Genomic DNA, 14258 nt, shown 5'->3' with positions numbered 1-14258 from the left:
CATGCTTTTACTATCTTAATTTATGTAATGTAGCAAAAGGACAATTAATTCTAAATTAATTTATAGATTTTTATGGTGGAGTGTCTTTTTTCCTTCTTTAATAATACCTTATTATCTAGACACTGTATTTTGCGTAATAATATGCTATATCAGCAGTCACTAAATAAAGGATTAAGTAATTAATTTGGCTTAAAGAATATCACATAAGTCTATTTATTTACTATTTTCTCACAGACAAAAAATGTCACCTATCATGTTTGTCTTCATCTCTTATTAATTAATATCAAATCAATGTAATTTTTAATCTAAAGATACATCCCCTATCAATGATGCTTTGAATTAAATATGTAAAAGAATGTATCATCACTTGTGAGGTGAGAGAGATGATATTTCTTTATTTGTAATTAAAAAATTTAAATTTGAATTTTAAAAAGATAATACTTTTAACTTTATGAGGTGAGAGAGCAACGATATTTCTTTATTTGTAATTAAAGTTTTCAAATTTAAATTTCAAAAATATAACACTTTTAATTTTATTTTTTTTCGAGACATTTGATGTTCTTGTATCGACCAATCCTCAATTCATCTCAATGTTGCTTCTTATCAATTGAAATTTCCTCATTAATTAACTATAAAACGAAATTCATTTTTTTAGCAATCATTCTTCAGAATTAGAGAGGAAAAGAAAAGAGAATGAGAGTTTTTCGTCTTTAAAGAGTAAAGAGTACGAAAAAGTGTTGATTTAATTAATCGAATCAACATATTTTGAATATTAAATAATTAAAAAAAAAGGCTAGCAATTTTTTTTCCTCCAAAACTCTCTCTACATGTACCTATTATTTTCAATTTCTGAGTAGTCAACCACTATCCTATGTGAATTTCGAAATATACACTTTTAATCTTTTTTTAAGATATACTTGTCGTTTGTCAAACTCATATCGATCAATACTCCATTCATCTCAATATTACTACCTATGGATTGAAATTTCCTCATTAATTAGCTAGAGACCGAATATATTTCTTTCTCAACTATTTTCCAAAACTAGAGATGGAAAAAGAGAAAAGAAAGAGAATTTCTCGTCTTTAAGAATAAAGAATATAAAAAATTGTTGATTTGAATTAATCGAATCAATATATTTTAAATATTATATAGTTAAAAAAAAAACAAAGGCTAGCAAATTTTTCCTCCCAAATTTTCTATTTATATAGTTTATTATTACATGATAAATAATTGCCTGAGTATTATTTTCATTTTCTAAGTAGTCAAACACTATCATATTTCGAAAATATTTTGACTCAATCTGAAAAATTATTTGACCTATTAATATTCTCTTACATATAACCCAAAAGAAAAAAAGTTATTGTCCCAATTAAATCTTTGATTAATCAACAACATGGATACCACTACCTTTGCACTACCAATATGGATAAAATCATTATCCACAAAGGTACTAATATTTATTTCATAAGAAATTACATGGAAATTACAAACAAATAAATAATAATATATAATATTATTAAATAACATATTTCAATTATAACGTAATGTATTCATGAACATAATCTAGACACTTTTATTAATTATTATATTAAAATATCATTAATGAAAATAATGAACAAATATTATGATTATATTCTTTAAAAATTATATATACCGAAAACGTAAAATTGAATAGCCGGTTGGTGATGACAAAAATCTAGATTTAAAGATTTTTAAAATTTAGAATAAGTTATTATAGGAATATAATTTAATTGTTGCAAGTCAATCATTAGGTTGCCTTGGTCTTCCCCGATCCTATGCTTCGGTTACGAACCTTCTAGGCTTGGTATTCTTGCTATAAATAGAGGGCCTTTTTCCGATTGGAGATAAGACTTCATACGTGTACGAGTCGCTCCTGTAAGTTGAAAGATATTTTTCTCTTCGTTAAGGTACTGTAAATATCACTATTATGGCTATTAGTTTCGAATTTTCTGGTTTTTAATTTGCGATTTAGTCTTTCCGTTTACCGATCTGTTGAATTGTGTTTGAAATTTGGATTTTTTTGATGTAATTTTTGCTTAAAATGATTGACTTTTGGTTGTGATGAACTTTTTTTCTAGCGATCGTGAAGAATATTATTTGATGAGTATAAAGTTTGACTTGGAAGTGAGAAGTTTTACTGGAAAATGATTGATTTTTGGTTGTTTGTGTTGATTGATGAACATCTTTTAGCTGAACTGTAATTGATCAGTTGGAAGATGGAATTGAAATTTTAATATTACATTTCCGCTTTTTGATTTGAGATTTTGTCTTTTGTTTTTCCGATCTGTTGAATTGTGTTTGAAATTTGGATTTTTTTGATGTAATTATTGCTAAAAATGATTGATATTTGGTTGGGATGAGTTGTGATGAACAGTTTTTCTAGCGATCGTGAAGGATATTTTGATGAGTATGAAGTTTGACTTGGAAGTGAGAAGTTTCTAATGGAAAAATGATTGATCCAAATATATTTTCCAAGTCAAGGTCAATCAATAACTTAAAAATGTTTGACTTCAAAAGTTTGATCAGTTGGAAACTGTGACTACAGATTGTAGTTTTAATTATACTTTTCATTGATTGATTGACCTTGACTTGGTCTGTGGCGATTTATAGTCGTTTATCTAAATTCCAAAAGATCTTTTTGATGATTATGTGAAGTTTGTATGAGTAGATCTGTTGGATTTGAGTAGTTTTCGCGGTTAGAATTCATTAGTTTAGTTAAATCTGAAAGAATGTTGGAAGAAGAATAGTTGTTTTAGTAAATTGAAATTGATGTGGAAGCTGAGTATTCACGTTTGATAGATTTTATTCGTTAATTAGAGAATATATGTTTGTAATCGGTTCCATGGTTTTGGTTATCATCGTAGAATCATTCCTCAAGGGGGGTTTGTTAAAGTAGTTTTGCTGAAATTTCTAGTTTTCTATGTTCTAGATATTAGTTGAGTGTTTGAGTTGCAGCTTCCTAGATTATGTGATCATATCTTGACTTTTTGCTGTATTTATGCACTAATATGTTGGATTCATTCTTTTCCTTCAGATAGCAATTTGGAGAAAGAAGAATGGCGTTAGTTTCTGGAGGAAGGTCGTCAACACTGAATCCGAATGCACCTCTCTTCATCCCATCTTATGTGCAACAAGTGGAGGACTTTTCACCTGAATGGTGGAATTTGGTAACAACTGCAACATGGTTCCGCGACTACTGGACTAGCCAGCATCAAGGAGAGGAATATGGTGATGATGATTTTGGTTTTGCTGGAAATGATGTTGCTGACTTACTTCCTGAAAACATTGACCTTGATGTCGATGAGGATATTTTGAATATGGAAGCTCAGTTTGAAGAATTTCTTCAATCATCTGAAAGTGAGCAACAAGGCATCAAATCATCACTCTCTGGTGTCAATGGTATGTTTCAATTTGGTATACACCAATCTCCGTTATCTACAATTCCGTAGTCTATGATTCTCATGTCGTTGGTTCTTACTCACATTTTCCTCTTGACTACAGGCTTACCCAAGGGTTCTGAGGCACTTGTAAGGACACTGAGCATGCCAAAGCCAAAATCTCTTATCGAACCTCCAAAGTTGTACGAGAAACCAGCAAAGATTGTTAGCCCAAAGAACAGCCTTCGCCGCATCCAGCAGCCCCGCTAAATGTAGTTCAGCTTAAGCAGAAGTTCTTGGTTTGTAGTTTGGGTGTATGTTAGTTCTTGATCTGCAGCTTTTAATCTTTCAAAAGCAGCAATTGAGAAAGTTTCAAGAGTCTTTAGTTCTTGTTTATCTTTTGCATAGAGCAAGGTAGACGTGGCACTTTTGTATCTAGCCTTGTTCATAGTTCTAGTATATCCTTTTCATCAGTTTTTTAACTTTGTAAACATCAAAACTTGTCTAAAGTGAAAAAAAATATATATGTAAAAATCAGTTGACAAAAAGAGCATGTCTTTTGAGTTTTATTTCTTGAAGGATGTTCTAAATTTCTGCCTTTCCTCTTTAGTTTCAGCCTTTGGGGATGCAGGCCATTATAATTTTTGGCAATTCCTTAAGTCGTGGATGGTCTATCGGAAATAACCTCTATAACTTCAAAGGTAGGTATAAGGTCTTGAGTATACCTATTACGTTTTTGTTTATATATTTTAGCGTTGTTTTGAATTCAAATCCTGAAGCAATTAGTCTCAATCAAGTGTTGTTAATTGATAGGTACGCTCTATCAATCCTTTCTCAGCCTTGTGTCTAGGTCACTTTTATTAATGGTTAAGTAAGCTCTCTATCAATAATCTCTTTAGGTCACGATTCAAATTTCAGTATTCTATTTGTCTAAACATTAGTAGGTCATCTTTACTCAATATTTATATTAATTAAAAGATAATTAGATTAGGTATAAATTAGCTCCAAAAATCAGTGTCATTAGATATTGTAGCTTACAAAAATAACATGATTATTTCTTTGAAAAAAGATAAGCTTAATGAAAGGTCCATTAGGCTAAAAAGATTTTCCTCTTCATTGGGCACTAGCTAGGAAGAGTCCAAACTCCACTTTATTTCTTTTGTTTGGTTTGGGTCTAAGTTCATAGTATTAATTAATGAAAGCAATACTATATGAAAGTGATCATACATTGTCTCTAATTTCATTAACAATAACATTTAACACGTAGACCCCAACAAGTAACAAGTGGACTACACTATGATTTTCATTTGCTTTAATATAGGTACAATTACATGTTTTATTTTTTATTTATTTCATTAGGACAGACATCTTCATTACTATATTTTTTTTGATATATGACTTTTGAAATATTTTACTTGAATTAAAGTTTTATCAAAAATATTTTTTATTGTTTTCACAAAATAAGAATAAAATCTGTATTAATAGATCCATAGGATTGATCTACTGAATGTTACTCATTATTTCTATAGGACAGAGGACTTTTGAGGTCACAATTCTGCAATTTGGGATTATTAGTTTTCCATGTGTTAATATTAGTCCATAAATTTTGCAAATATGACCGTTTTGCCCCAAGTTTTATGGGTCAATTTGAAATGACCCCGTGAATGATACTCATTGACTTTTTAGGCATAACATGGTGTTTTTGGAGTTTTGTGGTCACACACAAAAAAAAACGAAATTCAGGATTATCTTAGTTTTATCATGTCTATTAGAATTTTATGAAATATAATTGACGCTTTCGCTTGATCCCAAATTTTGTGGTACGGCGAATCAGGATATATATAAATTTAGTTAATCAGGAAAAGTATATTTTTAAGACTATCAATAATTTAAAAATGAAATTAATAATTTACGACTCAATGATTCTTGTTATTTTACACTATTTTTCATTTTTACTACCCCCAATCCCTCACCCCCACCAGCTACCAAGAGGCTTTTTCTGTTTAGCAATTTTGTTGACTTTACAACATACATGGCATCAGCCAGCACCAGTAAGTACTTTAAAAAGTTTCTCTTTGTTTTCAGCATTTCTTTATTTCTTTTTCTTATAGTGTGCAAAATTTGATACTCAATTCACTTCTGCTTTTTTTTGTGGTTCTTTAAACATCTTTGATTGTGCAAACAATTTGGATTAGTGAAATGGGTTTCAATTGCTTCTTAATAGTATGTATATACTAACAATGTAAAGGCATTGTCTTTTTGTGTTTATTTAGTTGGAAACTGAAATATATCTCTAGTTCAAATTCATAAAAGGGGGAAATATTGAGAATTTTTGTGAAATTACTTCATTTGTCTCGATTTATATGACTTGCTACTAGCTAGTCCAGTGCACAAAACATTTCATGTTCAAATAGTGTCCGGGGAAAGTGTTGCATCCATACATTAATGATTAATTCCATGGGTCGAACCCAAAACCAGCATGAGATGAATATACTGCAAAAATTCCAACTTTGTTGCCATGTTGCATCCTGCAATGCTAGTTAATGTCTAATCAAATGTAAATCGTTGCAAAAATCGAAAGAAAGAAAAAGGAAGAGATCATGTTAGACAAAATTATGAGTAAAGATCGTGTAGAATAGAAGGTTGGTTAGTAATCAAGCGTTTTTTTGGTTCTCTTTTCTCGAGTTTTAGTACTATTCGTTTCTTTCCCTTATTTTTAGAATTATATCACTATTTTTTGTTTCACTTATTATCTTGTTGTTGTTCCTATTTGTTGCTATTGCATATTTTTCACTGTTTGCTTAGTCGAAGGTCTTTTGATCTCTCTACCTTCTCAATGGTAGGAGTAAGGTATACGTATACTTTACCCTCCTCAGCCTATCTACACACTAGATCTGTTTACCTCTCCTATAGTATAGTCTTAGTAGATTATAACCACCAATTTCAGGAAGGATTGGTGTTAGAGTGGATAAAAGTCTTAGTCATAATACATAAATGTTTTAACTTGGCTTCGAATCACATTTATGCCCTTCAACTTTGGGTGTGCACAAGTAGACATTACAACTTGTATAAAGTTAAACAAATAGACACACATGTCCTACATGTAGTCCTACATGTCATTTTTTGTCCTACGTGTATTGTGTCATATAGGACTCAGGTGTTTATTTATTAGAAAGTTGGATAGTTAAATTGCTTGTTTACACATTATAAAAGTTGGAGGTCAGTTAAAATTTGAAGTCAAGTTTAGGGTCCAATATATGTTTTATGCCGAAGTCTATAATTGGTTCGGGAATGGATTGGTGGTCTCCTTATATGAACTTGGACAATTCTCTCCTTATAAGCTAGCTTTTGAGATTCTGTTAGGCTCAAGTGTCCTATCTTTATAACTGGTGTGGTTCTTCCTCTATGTCTAGGACACCAGGATATCAAACCATGAACGAAGAAAGGCATGAGAGAAAAGCATATTGGCTAGAGAATGTGGCGGAGCTCATTGCATCTACAACTCTCAACATGTATCCGCAGGTATCTGCTGTTCGTGTTCAAGTTGGAAAGCCTCATGTGGCTGTTCAAGGACCTGTTGACTACTTAGGCGTCGAGATCAACAGACACAGAGATTTTGATGTGTAAAGCCAAGACATGTTGCTTGTATGAGTTTTTGTTATTCGAAATCATGTTGTTCACTTACTTATTTTGATTGCAAAGCTAGTTTTTTCTCTTCATCTGTAGAGTGTTTAGAATCTTCTCCATATGCATTTTTTGAGAGCATGATTGAGAAAGAAAAGAAAGAAAAACAACAAAAAAGTTGATTCTTTTATATATTGTAGGTTGTAACCCAAGAGTTGTCATTTCTCATAGGTGATTTCTTTTCAACTGCTAAAGTATTGGTGGTTAGAGTTACTCGATACATGTGCTTGCAACAGTGTTAACACTCTCATGGCACATGGACTATGGATAGTTATTACAAATTAGGAAGACTTTTTATGTACTTCATTCATTTCTGGTTCCAAAGAAATAAATCATAATGGCAAAACATTTGTTTGTTTAACCAAAATTATATCTTTGATTCATGAAAAAAGATAACACATCAATTGCTTACTTATAACTATTAGAAAGAGGGAGAATGGAATGCTCCCTTTTCGAAAGGAAGGGTGTAAACCCTTTAGGGCTTAACGTGTGCCTTGAGGCAATTTGATAACCCAAGCATCTCACGTTCACACAAGATCAAAGTGTGACGCTAAGAATCTACCCTAGTGCTTGCATAGGATCTAATTCAATGACCGAACCATGACCAATCACATAGAGACAATTTTATCATTACTCTGAGACTCCCCTTCAACTCTTAGCGTGTACTTATCCAACATGAGTCAAAATTTATCAGGCCAATGAACTTCAGTTACCAGATACTTAAATCGAGAAAAAAAATAAAGGTACTTCAACAACACTATAAAAAGGAGAGAGTATTGCCTAGCAAGAAGAAAACAGAAACCAGGGATTAACTTTAAGTTACAGCTCTTACAAAAAAAAAAAAAAATGTGATGAGATGCAATGGATTTTCATCAACCACTGATCTTTATGTAATTTGCATTGGTTTCTAAAAACAAAAAAAGTACTACAACGAGGTCGTGGCTCATTCAGCAACAGTACCTGTGCCACTACTTCTAGCTTTGCTCTTGCGGTTCCATATTGGAGTAGTCTCAATGAGCTTGTGAGGGACAAGACGTCTTTCACGTTTAGTTAGCTTTTTGAAGTTGTGTACTCTCAACTTAGCTATCTCGGCCTCCTCTGCCGGTGTTATCTCCCTAAGAACCACTGTCAATCTACATTCTGGCCTCACCATCATTCCACACTTTCCTTTGGCATGGTAGGACAACCTTTTCTTAAAGAGTCCCTTCCCAAGAAATGCCTCAGCTGCATCAAACATGAATAAGGTTGAAGTACTCCAAGGGTAGAAATGAGATGAAAACATGTAAAGTTATTGTCCGTCATTTTACCAACAAGAAGGCGATCCGGATCAAATCCATAGTTATGCACTGCATTTGCCCGAGCAGAGTGTATAACCTACACGACAAATGTACACTTGACCTATGAGTAATCAACTTCTATGTACTTCTCATGTTAGACAATAGTAGTACAACTTAGGGGCTTGCACTTTGGTGTTTGGGGAAGAACACTGTCGAGGTTAGTATACAGCTTGGTGTGCTTTCTTCTGGATAGATGTGGCCTCCTGTTTTAACGGAACCATAGGCAATATATTTGTCATAGAAGCAATTACTTTTGATATCGGAGCGGCAGTGGCCTTACCTGATAGACAGTTTTGGCAGCTCGCTTTACCGTCACTTGCAACTGTAACAATGCATCTTCAACACGCATACCACGAACTAATGCAGCAACCAAGTTCACCTTCTTTGGGCTCTGAAAAGGACAACACGTTAAAATATAAAAGATTAGCAGGTCTAGGATTATTAGCAGTTGCTGCTGGTGGGGGTAAAATCAACAAAGATTGTTAGCGATCTCAATTCAACAAACAGCAGGATTTCATAACTACCCCCATGGACTTCCAAGTTTGGAAAATTTATCTGAAAAATCAGATAAGATCACGGACCAGGTAAAGGGGGAGATGTCATGACTTGTAAAAATACAGACAAGTTATAAATGTAGAAAGCCCCAACAAACTGCTTGAAATGATAAACCACTCAAACTCCACAAAGCATAGCTAACTCCAAGTTCAATTAAAGGAGGGTTGTAGTAAGTTAATAGTCGCCAAGAAAAAGTTTATCTGTAGTTTAACTATGATCAATTCTTTGAAAATAGATGATTCATATAGGCAACCACAACTACTTCTAGACTCAAATGTAGTTGATTTGATATAAAAGTTGAAATAAGTCCTTTTTAACAGGAGAGAGATTTGCTGATACAAAGGATTACAATAGATTGGGAACAAAATTTGTCAAGAAAAACCGAAAGAGGATGATAAAGGGAGAATTCCGAAAAAAAACAAATGTGTCAGTCTCTGAGGGGCTGGCCTAGTGGTCAAAGAGAACCAAGCGAATCCCAGTAAAGAGCAAACTGTGTACACTGGTGAATTCTTCAGATCTGTCTAAAGCCTTGGTGAGAACAGTTACCCAATAACTACGTTGGTGAGAGGTAACATGTAAAGGATGGATTAAATGAGGTGCATGTAAACTGTCCCCAACACCAAAGATATCAAAAAAGAAAAGCAACTCATCCAATCTTAATAGTGAACTATTTCCTGTAAACAAGGCCAACTCCCTTGACCGACAGAGAGAATCTGGTAGAAAAAATGTATGGATGGCTGCCCTGTAAGGAGAGAATCTGGAAGAAGACATTTAGGAGTTCGGGAGACTTTCCTAAGCAGGTAATGCTAGGTTAAGGTAGCAGCAGGTGGATGCTTTGTAAGGCGAAGAAGAAAGATCTAAGAACTCCACCAAGAGAGAAGCAAATAAAACATATAATTCTCATAAAACCAGAAGGCTGTGGCATCTCATACCTGTTTTATACCCTTCAAAATAGCTTGAACTTTTGAAGGTTTAGAAATTGCTTTCTCTGCTTCTGTACTTCCCGTACTTGATGGTAACATTGGTGTTAATGGAGAAGAAACTGGTGTTGCATCGTCTGCAAGTAATGTCCTTGAACTAGACAAACCCTATCAAAAGTAAAATAAACATTTAAAAACAATGGAACTGTTTGAACCAATTAAATTCTAGTTTTGCAGGTGAACCATTTGATAGCTAAAGAACATAAGCCCTGACACAACAGTTATCAAAAAAGTAAAAAAAAAGAAGCATAAGTGCCTTTTGTAGCTTGCAAGTTGTAAGTCATTATAAGTAATTGAATAGGCATATCTATACTGGAGAAGTAGATAAAATAAGAAAAGCATTTGTAAGAAAACAAATTGTGTTAATGTTCTGATAGATATAACTATTAGTGCATGTGCACAAGACTTTCTTGATAGTTAGTAACTAGGTGTACAATAAGGTACTCATATTTAGATCGTTTTGTAAATATCTCAAAGCAGGAGTTAGCTGCTTGAATGACGCATGCTTTAGTCTAACGCCCTAACAACTATGAACCTAAGATAAGATCTCCAACTAATGAATTTTTTGTTACCATGAAGCTCTACCACATAAAATGTTCATCCCACTGAAACAAGAAAAACACAATCACAGATATCAACTCAGCACACCATAAATGGGCACAATAGATCAAGTAAAGGACATTAAAGTATTACCAGATGTTGTAGATATTGGTACAATGGCCTTGAGATGCAAGGAGAAGGTGTATTCTGCAGCCTTGGTAAATAAGGCACCCCACCTAGAAAATGCATTATGTTCAACTATCAAATAAGTTGATGTATAACTTGAGACATCGTAAATGAAAAGGACTTGGAGACAAATAAAAGCAGATCTTTGAACCCCATAATCGATTAGCTTTTACTCTTGTTGCATCATCTATTTACACTGATCATGAGACACTCCTAACATCAGTTTTATCATACTCCAAAACTAAGATTTACCGAGTACTGGAGTTGCCTTTGAGTGAAACAATGAATTGAAAGGAACAGTTAGATTTTGTTGATATCTCTTCCCAGCCTGACGAAGTATGCACTGAAGATGACGTTCCCAGCCCACCATTTCTTCAGCTAAACAAAATCCCCCTCAATACCTCTAGAACAATCTCAGTTTGTCTACAAAGCAGAGAAGCATAATAATTATTTTAGTCTGTTAATGCAAGTCAATGTTCCCTGTGAAAACATTAGAAAAAAATGAAAAAGTAAAATAAAATTCTCTAAGAGCACAATCGAGAGAAAAGTACGATCTTCCATCTGCAGAGGTACAAGTACATGTAGAAATCTCCTAGCATTTTTCCACTATTAAGATTTGCTAGATCACACACTTGGGTGCAGCTAATAGTTTCCCAATAGTTTATACAAGCGATAACAGAGAACATTGTCACTGCAAGCTTAACAAAGCATAATTGGACGTAAAAATTGTCTACCTATGGTCACTTTATATATAAACTAGAAAGATGATGCCCATGCATTGACAAACCTAACATCTTAAGCATTCAATGAGCTTATGAAGGACAACCTTTTCTTAAAGAGTCGCTTTCCAAGAAATGCCTCAGCTGCATCAAACTACATGTCTAATGTAAAATTAGTACCTTTTATTTACTTATGATGTTCCTTAAGGACTTAGGCTAAGAGATCCACTCCCACTTTTTGCTGAAAACATAGCTAATTAGAGCATCATTAATTAGTAGTAGTGTTCTCTCTGAAGAAGTGTTCAATTGAAGTCTGGAAATATCTTTTGATGTGTAACTAGGGAGATATGGTGTAGCCCTCCTCTCAATTATATTTTGAAGTTTTATTAACAAGGTAGGGGGTCAATGCCAAAAAAAAATGTGTTCATGAGCGCGTTCGTACTCCTTCGCCACTTACATATAAAAATAAACAATAGAATCGAACAACTAAAGTCTGAGTAACGTAATAAGTAATAACTAAACCTATAGTTAATGTACTGACTGATTGTAAGACTCTAGCAATGAAATAAACCCAAATTCTTTCATAGGCATTTCATCAAACAGGTTACGTACACAACATAAACTGAACAAATACAACTTATGAACAATCAAGAATCAATTTTTCCTACATATATCAAGAAATAGACACAAAACAACTACATTTCCATTATTTTACCATTAAAAGTGCATTGTAGCAGCTAAACAAACACACTTTTGGGGTACCATTGAAATCCAACTATTTGAACAATCAAGAACTGATTTTTCCTACATATATCATCAAATATACACAAAACTGTAAAACCCAATTTGCAATATTCACTAAAAGTTCATTGCGAGAAAAGGAAAATCAAAGAAAAAACTTACATCAGGTTTCGCCGGAGAAAGAAATGGAGAAGAGCAAACTGCAGTTAATTAGAAATTTGGGCCTCATTTGTAGTCTCTCTTCTTTATTTGTTTATTTATCCAATTTTAATTTGGGCCTATAGATCCATAAAGTATAGCCCTTAGCCCAAAATATTTTTTATCCAAAAAATATTTATATAATTTATGGAAGAAATTGGAAAATACTCATTTTTGGACAGTTAAATATTAGTAATTAAGTTTGAGCAGTTTTTAAATTATTCGATTATTTATCACTTCTTAATGTGAAAATTAAATTTTGGGAGAAATATTTTTAGTTGTAACACGAAAAAACTCATTATACTAGGTATTTTTTATGTATATGTTATTGATGAAATGTTGAAAATTTATACGATATAGCACCTAATTATATGATGAATTTTGATTTTGGCTGACATTGCCAGTTACACATAAATTTCATTTGTCGATACCTATTTAAATTGTATTATTAGTTAACTACTTAAGTACTCGTTATTACTTAAAATTAATCCGTAAATTACTGTATAAAAATCGTATCACTTACTAAATACTTGAATGATTCATCATTAATTAATCCATTGATGACCTACATAGATCGTGTCACTAGCTAATTACCTAAGTCGTTTGCCATTAATTATATCTCATATGTCGATATCTATATATAATTACTAGCTAATAACTATTAAGTTGTTCGTCATATAATTAAATCTCATCTGTCAGTATCTATCTAAATCGTGTCACTAACTAACTACTCAAATGGTTCGTCATTAATTAAATCACATCGATCGATACCTACAAAAATCATGTAACTTGCTAACTACCTAAGTCGTTTGTCATTAATTAGATCTCATCCGTCGATACCTACATAATTACTAGCTAATAACTACTTAAGTCGTTCGTCATATAATTAAATTTCACCAGTCAGTATCTATCTAAATCGTGTCACTAATTAACTACTAATAATTCGTTATTAATTAAATCACATCCATCAACACTTACATAATCGCACCGCTACTACCTAAATTATTCGTCATTAATTAAATCTCATCCATTAATACCTAAAGAAATCATATCAATAGCTAATTATCTAAATCGTTCGTCATTAATTTAAACACTATCCATCAATACCTACATACATAAATCATGTTACTAGCTAATAACTGATTAAATAATCAGTCATTCATTAAATCTCATCCATCAATTATCTCTAACTAATTACCTAATTGTAGCTAACTAGTTGTTCGACTCTTAACATTATTTTAGCACAAGTTCTATTGTCCAACTAGGATCTTCTTTTTTCTTACTTTCTTTCCTTTTTCTTTTTCAAAAAAAGATACGTAAAATATCATTCGATCCTAATTTCCAATTTGATTCATTTAATTAAATACTAACATTTACTACGAATTTTATTGTTTCGCTATCGCTACTTACATATATATAGTGATGAACGAATTTGCTAACACAATTTTATCACTATCTTTATAAAAATCGCCTCATTAGTTAATTCTTATTGATCAACGATATAATTTCTATTTTCTAACAAGAATTTCTTTTACTATGTAACGTTTGTCGTTCAATTTCTATTTTTCTGTTTCACTAAAATGTGAAAAAATAGAATTCAGCGTAATTAATTTTTCTATTTCTCAACAGTAAGTATGCGATCATTTCCCACTTATTCATCGCTAGGTCCTACCGATAATCGTATAAATATTTTTCTCATAATAGTTACCCATAATTTGAGAAAATTATTACATTGACATCACTCATTTCCTCTGAACACTTTTAGCTTATACAAAATTTAGAATGCAAAATTCATCATTAACATCTCATTAATAAAATTAGTAGGAAATATCAACTTAATAACAAAAAAGAACTTTTTTTTCCAACTAAAAGGGCACAACCATTTCCTAATTAATTAGGACAATATTTACACTTTTTTT

General features: G+C 32.3%; 3 protein-coding genes across 5 annotated transcripts; 2 read left to right on the top strand and 1 right to left on the bottom strand.

Moving 5' to 3' along the window:
• Positions 1-1678: 1678 nt before the first annotated feature.
• LOC101253770 (protein EARLY RESPONSIVE TO DEHYDRATION 15) lies at positions 1679-3947 on the top strand. 2 transcript variants are annotated; one of them, XM_010320839.3, is made up of 3 exons: positions 1679-1897; positions 3057-3421; positions 3524-3947. In XM_010320839.3, the coding sequence occupies exons 2-3, from the start codon at positions 3079-3081 to the stop codon at positions 3667-3669; spliced, it is 489 nt and encodes a 162-aa protein (XP_010319141.1). In that variant the 5' UTR covers positions 1679-1897; positions 3057-3078; the 3' UTR covers positions 3670-3947. The 2 variants fall into 2 exon arrangements, with proteins under 2 accessions (XP_010319141.1, XP_010319139.1); XM_010320837.4 differs by having other exon boundaries at positions 1679-1929.
• Positions 3948-3960: 13 nt separating this feature from the next.
• Positions 3961-7235, top strand: LOC112941336 (uncharacterized). The gene is made up of 3 exons (XM_069297065.1): positions 3961-4100; positions 4213-4270; positions 6813-7235. The coding sequence occupies exons 1-3, from the start codon at positions 4025-4027 to the stop codon at positions 7024-7026; spliced, it is 348 nt and encodes a 115-aa protein (XP_069153166.1). The 5' UTR covers positions 3961-4024; the 3' UTR covers positions 7027-7235.
• A 534-nt stretch (positions 7236-7769) lies between these two features.
• Positions 7770-12419, bottom strand: LOC101254078 (uncharacterized). Of its 2 annotated transcripts, XM_010320842.4 has the most exons (8): positions 12304-12367; positions 12116-12204; positions 10934-11104; positions 10649-10731; positions 9908-10063; positions 8701-8811; positions 8391-8457; positions 7770-8307 (listed from the first exon to the last, which is right to left on the bottom strand). In XM_010320842.4, exons 3-8 carry the CDS (start codon positions 11049-11051, stop codon positions 8027-8029), a joined length of 816 nt encoding a protein of 271 aa, XP_010319144.1. In that variant the 5' UTR covers positions 11052-11104; positions 12116-12204; positions 12304-12367; the 3' UTR covers positions 7770-8026. The 2 variants fall into 2 exon arrangements, with proteins under 2 accessions (XP_010319144.1, XP_004236565.1); XM_004236517.5 differs by lacking the exon at positions 12116-12204 and having other exon boundaries at positions 12304-12419.
• Between the last annotated feature and the right edge of the window lie 1839 nt (positions 12420-14258).

This window comes from Solanum lycopersicum, chromosome 4 (genome assembly GCF_036512215.1).
Source record: "Solanum lycopersicum chromosome 4, SLM_r2.1".
In the NCBI taxonomy this organism is placed as follows: domain Eukaryota; kingdom Viridiplantae; phylum Streptophyta; class Magnoliopsida; order Solanales; family Solanaceae; genus Solanum; species Solanum lycopersicum.
This window is presented reverse-complemented; position numbering and strand designations above follow the sequence as displayed.